General features: G+C 35.1%; 1 protein-coding gene across 3 annotated transcripts; it reads right to left on the reverse strand.

Annotated features, from left to right (window-relative positions):
* Positions 1-1,160: 1,160 nt before the first annotated feature.
* On the reverse strand, positions 1,161-12,932 carry DFC (DHFS-FPGS homolog C). Of its 3 annotated transcripts, XM_086246694.1 has the most exons (17): positions 12,788-12,932; positions 11,463-11,624; positions 10,965-11,176; positions 10,710-10,775; positions 10,086-10,195; positions 9,413-9,473; positions 8,523-8,606; positions 6,880-6,936; positions 6,628-6,688; positions 6,320-6,366; positions 6,086-6,163; positions 4,771-5,268; positions 4,499-4,577; positions 3,491-3,646; positions 2,531-2,727; positions 1,590-1,645; positions 1,161-1,490 (listed from the first exon to the last, which is right to left on the reverse strand). In XM_086246694.1, the coding sequence occupies exons 2-17, from the start codon at positions 11,617-11,619 to the stop codon at positions 1,436-1,438; spliced, it is 1,974 nt and encodes a 657-aa protein (XP_086102820.1). In that variant the 5' UTR covers positions 11,620-11,624; positions 12,788-12,932; the 3' UTR covers positions 1,161-1,435. The 3 variants fall into 3 exon arrangements, with proteins under 3 accessions (XP_086102820.1, XP_086102821.1, XP_086102822.1); XM_086246695.1 differs by having other exon boundaries at positions 1,161-1,645; XM_086246696.1 differs by lacking the exons at positions 1,161-1,490; positions 1,590-1,645 and having other exon boundaries at positions 2,587-2,727; positions 4,521-4,577.
* Between the last annotated feature and the right edge of the window lie 439 nt (positions 12,933-13,371).

Below are 13,371 nucleotides of genomic sequence, written 5' to 3' on the forward strand. Positions count from 1 at the left end.
AAGTCAAGAAAAACGTGGGCTCACCATGAGCAAAGCTGGGTAGGGAGAGAATTTGGGCCAGCTAGAAGGTGCTGATTGGCTGATGGGAAATATTAGCTATAGTTATAGCATTGTACCAATGTCGCCAAAATTTGGTTTTGCTATAGCTATACGGTTTAAAAAGCTATAGCTTTAGCATGTACAAATGTACATGCTCTAAGCATACATCTCAAACGTATGAGGGCTAAAATGTTTGTTATGAAAGTCCATATACTAAATTGAAACTTTGGTAAACAAATGGGGATCATTTTATAATGCACCCTAAAATTTAATAATTATCACATAAAAGCTTTTTATTACATGTTCGACTTCTCTCAACTTTAATCCAAATATCAATTTGTTCCATAATCTTCATTTTTACTCAATGTAGTCCTTCATATTTAACACTGCATATCAATATTGTCCCTTCACTATTTGGAGATCGGACCAAAAAAGACAAAAAAAAGATAGAGCCCTAGAGTTATAATTAAACTTGCAAACTACATGAGGAATACTTTTTAGTTTTTGCTTCATCTATTCTCTTTTTTAAGAAATTCTTGTATACAACTTCTCATTTATAACTAGTCACATGACCACCATGTGAGAGGGATGTTGCATATGAACGGTTTCAATCAAGAGTCAACGATGTAATTTAATTGATTATGAGATTAGCACACAAGGAATTAGTATAGGATTAAAATCCTGGAAGGAGTTTCTCTTAAGAGGATGGCAATTAGGACATGCGTTACCCACAATGAGGGTAGATTGGAACAAATTTAGTTAGTGGTAGAGTGTAAGCTTTTAAAAATTTCTTTGGACAAGTAAGTTGTGGTCTTTCTTAATTATGTATGTTCACTTGTTCAGCATGATATCGAGTCTTCCGGCATCTATACTTACTCTTTTGATTCTCTCCTTAGCTCGATCAAAGACACTTCTCATATATATTACTCTTCATTGGACTTGAGGATTCTAACCAGCTAGATCAGTTTTCTCACTAACTCCAGTTTCCAGAACTTTTCACATCATCTAGAAGAGAACTTTTCTTCACCAAGTTGAGCAATGAATACTTTACATTTCACAACAAATTGTTTCATTTCTTCCATCTCTTTCTCTGAATTTTTCATGCAAGCTCTCTCAGTGTGTAGGTGTTAAGGTGATGATCTTTATTATTATAATTAAAAAATAAAATACAATACAATCCATTCTGAGCTATCATCAACTGAAGCATCACTTATCTGATCCCTTATTCGGGTACAAAAACCAAACACATGACAATATTGAAAACAATACGTACAGTACAATACAATTTGATTGAAATAAAACAATCCAATCCGGCATTGCTAGACTAGAACGAAATGTAGAAGAATGGAACATTTTTCTTTAAGGTACAACATGAAGTAAAAGTATACACAATTTATTACGTGACTGAGAAGTAGTTTAGCCGGGTCGAAGTGACACGATGAGCCTTCCTCCTTCAACAGTGTGAGAAAGAATCAAGACAAACGACTTCAAGAATGGTTTGGACAGGACATATTGGTAGTCTAATTTATATATATATATATATATATCACCTCTTCAACAGCTTTAGTACATCTCCGACCAAATGCAATGACCCAGTTACAAGAACCTGTAGATCAACAATAAGCATTTAAGATGTTATTGTTAGTGTGGATGTCTACAAAGATCCAGACAACTACCCCACAAACATAAATTTCAAGGGAAAAAATGAATCAGAAATTATTAGGGTGCAATTTTCAGGGGGCTCAATTAGAGAATTAGTAAAATGCATGCATCCACATCCAGAAAATGTGTCTAGCAGTCTATATGAAAGACAACAAAAAACAAAAAAAGATCAGAAAGGAAAAAAGAAAAGATATAGATCCAGATAAGGGCAGAAAGCACGCAGACATTTATTTTTGGGAATGCATAACGGGATGTAGCCAACACCAAGAGACATAGGCATGGGAGAACCAAATAGCGGCAAAGGAAGACACTATCTATGGAGGAGTTATTAGCATTCTTGTGATTAAAAAAGGGTGTGTTAACTCTGATATTTTCATTAGTTTAAGTCTTTGGCCTAGTAATCTAATCCCAAATATGAGGAAATTATTCAAGTAGTTGGTGATGAAATATCTAAAAGAAAGACAAGTTTAAAATGGAAACATATCTCATCAAGCAGGGATAAAGGCTGCGTGCATATGACTCTCCCCAAAACCCATAATGACATCTTCTTCTGATCACTTGACTTGTGTACAATGACCACTTAATCTCTTTATATAGTGATCATAGATATGACACTTTATTTTTAATACATTCATGTACCTATTAAAAATACTTCATTAAACCCACACTTATCAAGACAAATCTATACTTAGATGAATGCATGAGTCAATATTTACATCCTTCTAAATTCTAAGTTAATTGCATGGTCTGCTGATATATCTATATCAAGTAAAATAGTAGTGTGTTACAAACTCAATGAAAGAACAAGTTTCTATCCCAGTAATTTTACCTGGATTCTAACAGAAGGGTTTCCTTTTGCACAATCCCTGAGCCAATTTATTGCTAATGGCAATGAAGGGATTACCGCACTGCAAGCAAAACGATTTTCTACAGGACTGCAATGAGAAGCATCCTCATAAAGAAACTCGTAAGGTAAAATTTTTGCGGCATCCATCTTTGATTCCTTGTCAATAACAGCATCTACTTCTGCATGTGAACAGAAAAAACATTGTGTTGGTCAGATTGGTGTTCAAGAGATAATCAAAGCATTATTCTCAAATGCATGCATAACTTGAACTACACAATAGTAAAACTCTGAAAAGAAAATTTGGTCATGATGGTTCAGAAACCTCTCAGGTAACTCACATAAAGGCACAGTTTTAAGGCCACTACCACAATTTCACCCAACTCTCAGATCAGGTGAAGGGTTACTAAGGATGACAGCTTAAAGAGACAGGTTTTGGAAAGACTTATAGTCAAACTAACCCCAGTTCAGTTATGCTGATTTCTTTGCTGTCTTTTCCCCCATGCAAGTGTATGAGTTTGATTGGTCTTTCTACCTTTTATTGTTTTTAAACTCAGCAATTGATGAACTGATTGCACTTTAGTAATGGAGTAAGATATTCAATGGAGTAAGAGTTGATTTGTTTCAGTAATTACCTATAAAATATATATATATATACACACAGATATGTGGGAATCTAGATCATTGATTATGGCAGAAGCTTACAGCAATTATATTTGACTGGATAAAGTCCTCGTATACTAGGTAAATTCGTGGTCAGGAAAGTATGTGTATGTGTGCATGTGGGCGTGCGCGCATGTGTCTAACATGAAAAATAAATACACACATATATACATATAATGCATACATAATATACTTTACCCTTTACCATTATCTGGGTAAACAAACAATGTAAAATACCAATTAACATGCAATGCAAGCTTTTAAGGAAACGAAAGTACACACCCTTCCCATAGATCATCTTCTCCCAAAGTCTCTGGAGGCTGAATTGCCAAGATAGCTCCCTGCTATAAGTATGTGCAGGAATGACTGAGGCAGCAGAAGTAACTTTGGAATAAGTTGACATACTAGGGACAAAAAGGGCCTTCGAGAAATGAGTACCTGAGCAAGATAATAGCAAACCCTCAATGTATCAGTGTCTAAGTCTCATAAACATAGATATCTATTCTTGGAAATTAAAAAAAAAAAAAAAAAGAGAGGAGAAAACACGAATGAAAAATAATTAATAACTGGAATTTGTTTCCAGATTGTTTGTCCATCATTAAGTATATGAATCACAGTATGAATGTGCCACTGTCTCTTATCTGTCTGTTAGACCAAAAGAAGTCTTATCTGATTACTGCTATTGCTATTGCTTTAAAACTTAACTCTTACTGGGGGAGAGGGAAAAACAGTTGCTGTTCCTAATGACAAATCCATAACCTCAATGATTAAGAAAAACAAACAGAAGAGGAATCTCCTCCGCCCTTCTCCAAAGAAAGAAATAAAACTAAGAAACATTTTGACATTTTAGATAGCTTAGTTTTCTGAAATATTTGAAGTATATGTTTAGAGCACGAAGTAGCCAAAAAAATGAAAAAAAAAATAGTGAAATGATAAAACAAAACTCAAGCAGCCAATCCTACATAGTGGCAATAATTGATAAGTCTTTCTTGCATTGTATTGGGCATATAGTTTAATAGGACCTCAGGATACTGATATCACATGTAAGATCTAAAAGGAGACTGACGATTGCTCCTTTCTTTTCTACTGACAAGGATAACTGGTTACCACTGCCAGGTCCCCAAACCCCCTCCCTGCCCACAAGCTCGCACAATCTTCCCTTTATAGAGGAAGAGGTACAGTTGCAACACCAATATCTCAGAACTTCTAGAAGAAAATGAATAGTTACTAAAAAATTAAGGGAAAATTAGGAGGTAATTGACTAATTAATTGTGTTTCAATCAGAAATACCTGAAGAAGCACACGTACTTACAAGCCGTGGAAGCAATACTTGTGGGTCTCTAACCTCCATGCAATTGAATAAAAGAATCTACAACGTATAAACATTAAAAATAAGGACCAAATTATTAGATTGCACAAATCCACTTGTGGATGATAATCCATCAGTAGATATAATAAGCCATTAACAGAGAAATTCAGGGATCTCTAGAAGATGTCAGAGACACCTCAAGACATCTACCACTGAGTGTAAAACTTGCTGTTTGTAGTGGTTTTACTTTTACCTGCTTAGATATTTTGTAAGATTCCTCCATTTTCTCTGTTCCATGTTGGAGGTGACCATTTTGCCAAACCTGCTCCACGTCTCCAACCCTAAAACAAGATGACATTTTCTGGTTTCCCTTCACGGCACTAGAGAACCATCTGCCACAAGCCTCCATACTCTCAGGACTGTGAGCTCCATCCAAGTAGAAAATTAGATCTCCACAAGAACTTTCAGACACTTTTGATGAGTTGTAGGACTTCAAAGAAGTATCATAAAAAATCTGAGCTCTCCCAGGAAGATGGGCAGTTGAAAGACCTCTACGAAATGCCTCTGGTAAATCATCTTCTGGAATATCCTGTTTTCCAAATAGTTTCTCCCAATTCCCTGTTCTTTGAAGCCAACATTTAGAGAGGGAAACAGCAAGACCAGCATTAGCAAACTGGTGGTCACCAGACAAGCTAAGCTTCAAACCATCCATCTTTTTACAGTCAAGTGGTGCCACTACTTCCAACGGAACCTGCAATTGGTAATGACAGATCAAATAATAATTCACAAGTTCTTCTCTGTGTGAGAGAGCGTGCATGAACTGAACCAACAGCTATTAACCTATAAAAAAAATCTAGCAGAATAATGATCTTTTGGTCAAGCCGATGAACTCTCAGGGATGACAAACAAATTTATACCTGGTTCAGTACAGGTTTGTTGAAGGAACAGACTTCCATAGTTGCCATGTAACGTGTCATCTTTTAACAAATTTGGTAAACATCTGGTTTTAATACGTCAAAATCTTATTTCATCTCAAATTTATGATCAAAAGAACAGTTATATCCATTATAACTGCATTTATGCAGTTATCATTATTTATTATTTAAATGTATTGAAACACTCTTAAACATGTTAATGAGATCATATGAACACTTTACTATCAGTTATCATATTTGATTCACATGAAAACTAGAGTGAAAAAAAAATGCTGACTGGATTTGTTGCTCATCTTAATCCAATCTGAGTGGAAATACATTATGAGAAACAGAAAACTCATAAGCTTCAATCTATAATTGGGGTGCTTGTCCATAAGAACAGGCCATGAGAAACACTTTTGGAGGTAAATCAACAATGATCAAAAGAGCACAGTGGATTTGGCATCAATGATCAAAACATTTTTCCTAAAGCTCAAGGAAAAGGAAGTATTTTGACCAGCAGATGCCAATAATGGCAGGGAACAAAAGTATGCACAAGCACCCATGTATGTGCATATAATAAGTGTATGTGTGTGTCTTTGCATACATTCATATTGAGACCTCTACACAGTGGGACTGAGCAAGATGATTTACCTTTAGTCCACAAGCCACCTCCTGGATAACATCCATTGCTTCAGAAAGCTGGGGTACCACGAACGCAGGAATATGAGGCTTCAGGAGCAGGGAAGACATCAACCCAATTCAGAAAATATGAAAACTGCCAATTTGAATAATCAAAACAGAAATATTGCGATAAATAACTAATAACCACAGAAATCATATTCATGCTAGTTTGAGTTGCTTACAGAGGAGATTTCACATGTATACCTTAAATATTCCAGCCTTGTGAGAAGCTATTTGCCCAAGGGTATTTCCTGCATAGTATTATGGCAACTACCTAATTTTAGCATCCAAATATCCCATTGCACCATATTAATGATAGAATTGAAGAAAATGCAAAAGAAAAAACCTGATAGCTCATAACTAGTTTGTTAGAAATGAATAGCAATCATACAAGTACATCAATATAGAAGTATGAAAGTACACCAAATATCCCATATTAAGTATGCAGATAATACTATATCTATCAGAAACCAAAAGCTGGTAAAACTAGTTGAGGAGTCAAAAAGACGCACCCAATGTCTCCACGTGGTCCATCCCTAGAGAAGTAATGCCACAAACAATAGGTCCTTTGATCTGCATGATTTAGCACAAATTTCCTTTACTATTTCCATCTCTTCTCTTTTATTTTCACGGTTCTTTCAGAAAAAACCTAAAGAGAATACTAAAGTTTTACTTTATTATAATAATCTTGGGTTCTAAAGAACATAAAACAGTTTTCCAATTTGAATCCACTTCAAAAATTTATGTAGTTCCATTCAGCATACCACATTTGTGGAATCTCTTTTTCCCCCAAGACCAACTTCAATAATAGCAACGTCAACCTATAAAAAAATGCCATTCTTTGTCACAATATGAAAAAAAAAAAAAAAATGAAAGCCAAAGAAAAAATTCAAGGAGAAATAAAAATGCATGATGAAGTACGGGTAATTAGCACCAAATAAGTCAAATAGAAACTATCAGCTACTACCAATTGCGACAGATTGTTAATTAACACTGATTCCAAAAGTTTAACAGTAAATAAAAGAGACCCAACAATTTATACTGAGCTAAAGAGAAGTAGAGAATCACATGCAAGCTTATTCGAGCAGAACTGGAGAAATTAGTCAGTTACAAGAAATAGGGTTACCAAAATTTGAACACAGGACCTGGCTTTAATACCATGATAAGTTATTATTGTCCTGAAAGCTTAAGCTAATAAGAATTACCCCAACAGTGTATATCAAGCTGAACCTAACACACACTAACACATATAATTGGTACAGAACAAGGCATGTGCTAATATATGCCTATAGGTAAATTGCTTGAAGACCTTAAGAGGGAAGGGAATGCAAGGATGATGGGGAGATTAGGGGGGCTAGCTCATGCACAGGCTGCATAACATTTCCTGAAATGATATTTATGAGAGTCTTAGAAACATTGACAGTAGAACAGCCAATTCCAGGTAAATCAAAAGACCGTCTAGCAGGGCACAGACGAACTGATTGCCAGACCCTAGAGGTTCTGAATCAAACGGAAATAAACAGGAAACGTGATATCCAAAGAAATTTTACAATTACATTTAGTTCACTATAAGGAATTGAAATAAACAGGGTTGATAACTTTAGGTATAGAAACTCTTTAGGCTTAGGGTTTTAGTGTGATTAGGGACCTGAACAGAAGCAAACACAAAATTTTGCTTGGGCGTTCGAACACCCTGCAATCTTGCATCCGGGAATTTTGCTAGTGAATTAGACTCTATATATATAGAAGTCTCAAGTGGACGCCCACATTTAAAACAAAAAAATGTGGACGTTCTCATCCTAGCCATCCTGAAATGCATTTCAATGATCGGAACCATCCATCTTTTAGATCCCTCTTCAAGGATCTTCCCTCCGAAAAATTAGCTAAATCGGAAATCATTGGTCATTTAAATTGTATAGACAAACTCAGTTTGTTCGATAAAACTAAAATAACGATCCTGGTATCAAATGGCTAAACAATTTCTGATTTGACTGATTTTTTACAACCCTAACCCTTGAAGGAGGAACTAACAAATTGATGGTTCCAATCATTGGACTAAAAGCCGGAGGGATACGTCCTTTTCACTATTTTCCGAGGTTCCCTCTTGAACTTTCTTGTATTTATAGGGTATGTTCTCTCACCAAACACTCTAGCAACATAAGAGGCTGTAAATCTAAACCACACATTTAGTCAAGAGTCAGCCTAATCAGTGGTCAGGCAAGAGAGCAGTTCGCATATATATATATACATTGCCCTTTCGTTTGCATTTTGAACATTTCGTGTATATGTATAGGGTAATGTTCTTTTATCAGACAGTGTGCCCACATAACAATGCTGCAGCCATCTGGCTAATTCCAAGATGAAAATTGATTTGACAAGTTCAATGAAATAAAGGGAAATGACTTACCTGTTCACAAACAAAAATTTTGAAAGCCAACAAAGTGAGGAACTGAAATAATGGAGGCATTGGCAGGTCCTCTGTAACCTTTTCCTGCAAATTTAAGCTTCAAATATCAACAAACTAAGCTTTACAAGTTTTACTTGTCAAGTAGATGAAGCATCACTACATGAGTTGATATTTAGTATGCTTGTCATGCAGTAATAAAAATAAAGGCCATCTGATGCATACACAACCTATTAATTCAAAATTTAAAAATCAAGCAGAGACATCAGTTATGAAGATTATAACATCCTCCCAATTTGGAATATGATAACCCTGACTTATATGAATTTTAAAATTTATCTATTTGTTCTGATGCTCCTGAAATTAAAACATCAAAATATATATACATGGGCATTTTTCTCCATCAATTTGAAACAAAAACAATACACATCAAAGCTCTCACTCTAGTGAACAGAGTTACAAATGGGATTTCAGACACAGAACCAGCAACACCAAGTTACTGGTGATTTGAAAGCCTAAAAAGAATATTTCTGGGGATTAATATCTTGGGCTTTGATGAATATGACCAGTACTATCCAAAGTGATACCCGTCTAGAAGCAGGTCCAAGAGCACTAGGCCATGCATCCATAATCCATTCATATGGTGCTGATGAACCCCACTTGGGGTATGAGACTAGAATAAAACTCTTTTACAATATCGAATGGTCATTAATACGTTATTATCATTAGTTGCATACAATATGGAACAATTATATCATCCATTCATGGAAGTACTGATTAACCATGCTGGGGTATGAGATTGAAATAAGAATTGTTACGATTTGGAACAACTATATCTTAAAAATACTTCATGAGATGGTATTCTAATATTCATATGGAAACAAAAAGAATACCTCCAGTTGATTCCAGATATTCCAAAAATAATGCAAAAATTTATCCTCAGTTATGTCCAACCTACACATGCAATTTAAAGTCAGACTCAGACCTGAAAGTTAGATATTGACAGTCAACATCCAAATCAGCTAAGTATATTCAGTTCAATAAATAAGTGCATAGATGTTAAAACATGATAAACCTAAGATTAATTTTGGTTCACAAATATTGTTTGAAGCTTCCATATATGTTAAAGGACTAGTTCCTACTCTTGCCCCTTTCACGATTCAAGAAGAGAATGCCTTCCAGTGAAGCAGTTAATCAGACCATCTTTCACTGGAGGTCAAGTGAGAGCATAAATCAATCATCAATATGAAGATGCCCAAGGGACCTCATGTACAACGGGAACTATAATTCTACAGCTGAAAAAACTTATTATGCCTATTATACTAATTTTATAGCTGTAAAAGGAGTACCAAATATGACCACTAAAGGTGTCCCAGTGCTCTAACTGCCCAAAAAGAAAACATAAGGTAGAAATAGATTATCTATTTAAAGTCAATATTAGGTGCCCTTTACTCCAAAATCTTGGGAACGAAAGAGAGAGAGAGAGAGAGAGAGAGCCATGTACAAAGTATCCAAACAAAAGATGAGCCATATCGTTGATAGAAGTTCTTCTGTTAAACTACTAACCCATCAATGCGAAATCTTTCCCTCACGTCAATCAGGTGAGGAGAAGTGAACAGTCCCGTTCGAAAACCACACTCCCGTAAAATAGCCTCACAGAATGTGCATGTTGAACCCTTAAATGTGAAAGCCCAAAAGAAAAACAGAAAGAGTGAGAAAGAGTTTTGCAGAAATATGTTCTCTCATTAAAAATGCGCCATTCAGTAACCCTACGAGGAAAATGTAAGAATAATAAGGGTACTCATATGTTTGACATTTTTCATCATGTCAGACACCTTGAATCTTGTCAAGAAACTATTTGAGTACAAAAGTACATAATCACATTGCATCTAAATACACCACAAACACACACACACACATATATATATAATAAGCTCCTTTAATAAAATATGTTTCTCGATCATTGGATCAGAAATAGACGATGCATCTCATTCACTGTGTGTCACGGTGGTTCATATCTGATCTAACAGCTGAGAAACATGCTCTTATTTAGGGACCTTAACAGAAAATGACATTGGAGTCAACAATACTAAGGTTTGATATCATAATGATTTCAACAAAAAATTGATAATCGTCTGAAAGCCTTAGTCTGATTTGTCCAGGATAGTATAGTTTAAATGAGAGAAGCACCTTCCCCTTTGTTCCAGCTACATGAATAATTTTGAGTCCTCCTATCTTTTCCTCCAAGCCTAGTATCTGTAAAGAAAACAAGCATCCTGCATTTCAATCTACAAACACTAAATCAAATTTTTAAGAGTATTTTTCTCCCTCCAAAATGCAAATCAAATTAGATAGCCACCACCCACATTCTATATCATATAAGTTTAATTTCGATTATAATTATTCAGAGCATGTTGGTCTGATTGTATGATGTCTGTAGGTTACCTTGAGATATATCGACATCCTTTCCAATTTTCCAAATTTGCCACCTAAAAGTGATCTGTCTCCACGTTTTTTACTTGTAATAAGAGAGGAAAGTGCTTCCATGGATGATTCATATGAAGATATAAGAGGTAAGTCCTCTGAGTACTCTTTGACAACTACAACGCTTTTCTTCTGTTCCATAACTTGAGATGATATCTTTGTATATCTATAACCTAAACATTAAGCCAGGAAAAAGTTCAGATACTCGAGGTTAAGCTCTTCTATCCTGCACAAAGATGACTTCTCAAACAACTGTGTTGATGAATTTTCAAAGAATGACAAAACAACAGAGGGCCTCCAACTCCTAGATTTCACCCATAGATTGGCATAAACTCACATGATCTTAATTCTTTGCCCTCCAAATTAGTGTTTCAGACTAACTTGTCAAAAGCATCATTAAGAGATTATATGAAGCATGAGAAACTCTGATCCTCCGGTTTGCATGGGAAATGAACTTACCACGTCTATTAAGATCACTAGTGTCTATAAAAGATGGCACACGAACGGAGGTCCATTCTTTATTAGTACACAAATGAACACTTCTGTCATGGAATTGTGAAACTCCAAATATCCCACACTTCAGGGGAGTGTTTGAATGAACAAGCATCAGGAGCATCAACCCTGCAAAACACAATAATTTTTTAGGTTACAGTACTAAGATAAAAATAAAAGAGCATGGCATGCACTAAAGGAAATGTAGTTAGGGTCATGGGACACCTTTAGAATGCCTGAAATGTTTGGGTGATTATTTGTCAGAGTATGTAAATATATATACATATATGGTAATGTTCTCTTCTCAGACTGAAGCACACATTTAGGCAAGAGTTCACCTGATCAATGGTTCAAATAGATAGTTTGGCAACATAACATGTCAAACTATCTGGTAAGACAACGTTTTCGTGTGTATATATACACTCTAAAAAATTTACTCACCATTCATCATCCTTAAGGAAAGATGTGTCTCCAAAGTCTTTCATCATCATCTTTTTAAAAAAATATTTTTCAGGTAATACGGGCACAAGCCAGCCGATTCCAAGGAAGAATTTGACTTGGCCACATAATTTTTAAAAATCGGTCAGTCCATCTTTACAATGTGGATTTCCACTGCAACCGGAGAATGGGACAGTGAATGCTATCCCCGTAACTGATACACATATTACACATTATATGCCCAGTTGTTGAACCGAAACGACATAGCTATTAAAACATAGCAATTACAATTATTTCTCTTTTATGTTCTTGGTCTATGACCACGTACTTTTGTAGTGAAGTTAAGTAGGTGAACAATAACCCTGTTTCATTGTTTTAAAGATGGTTATAACCCCTTAGCCACATCTGAATAAAACTCAATCTGGTTGCCAACAGAATAAAAAAAGAACAAGATAACTCATTCTCCTTGTTCTTCTCCTTCTTCATCTTCATTTTTTGTGTTTCTTTCTTTCAAAGATGAAAGAACATGAAGAGAGAAAGAAAAAAACCCTCGACTTAAAGAAGCAAAAAAAGTTTGTTCCTTTTGTCTTGTCCACGAATTCTCACCAACCCAACAGAGCATTAAGCAAAAGCAAAGAGAGAATAAAAATCCCTCAAATCTTTGCTTCTTCTGTTTCTTCTTTTTAATAGAATGATAAGAGCATAAATGTTCAAGCAAAAAAGCACACTTCCACAAATCCAAAAATTATTATAGGCAGAGAAGGAAGTTTTCCATATTTATATGAGTACGCGTCTGTACGCATATTCTATATGTATTTGCATTTGGAGAGAGAGAGAGAGAGAGAGAGACTGACAGAGGAAATGAGCTTAGGCATGGTGTTGTAAGTTGGTGAGTTGGTGAGCTGGTGAATCGGTGCCGCCTCCACCTCTATTAATGGAGTGTTTGTATGTCTCTCTGCTCCCTGTGTGGCCAATCTATGCAACTCCTTAAAAACGCAATCTTTGGTGCTTTCCTTTGTGGCTTTGTGACTACCCACGATAGTCAAATGCACTAAAATTAATTTTCCTAAAATATATATAATTAATAATATTATTTTTGTTTTAATATTTCTTAAAAAAAAAAAGATTAAATACTAAATGTCAAAAAAGTTTAACATAAGAAGAATTATTGGGTGTAAGTTGTGTAATCGATATACCATCACGTAATGTAACCAATTTAACGTGTAATGATATTGTTAGACGACATATATACTGTAGGTATAGTATTGATAACATTCACTCTTATTATAACACATATGTTGATTATACTATGTGACAATATATCGATTACATAAAATCTTTTAGAGATAATTAGGCTTAGGTCCTTTATAAAAACAGTTTTTAAATAAAGACCGGAGGTGTTTTAAAATTTATAAGAAAATCATTTTAATTCATAATA

This window comes from Dryas octopetala, chromosome 6 (assembly GCF_963921425.1).
Source record: "Dryas octopetala chromosome 6, drDryOcto1.1, whole genome shotgun sequence".
NCBI classification, from domain to species: domain Eukaryota; kingdom Viridiplantae; phylum Streptophyta; class Magnoliopsida; order Rosales; family Rosaceae; genus Dryas; species Dryas octopetala.

Bases quoted from the DNA above. Each gene is read 5' to 3' on its own strand.
- DFC (XM_086246694.1), bottom strand. From the start codon at position 11,619: ATGCTCCTGATGCTTGTTCATTCAAACACTCCCCTGAAGTGTGGGATA. The intron at 9,474-10,085 runs GTTAGTAGTTTA...TTGCATGTGTAG, and splicing joins GAAAGATTTCGCATTGATGG to GTTGGACATAACTGAGGATA. The intron at 1,491-1,589 runs GTGATATATATA...ACACTGTTGAAG, and splicing joins GTACTAAAGCTGTTGAAGAG to GAGGAAGGCTCATCGTGTCA.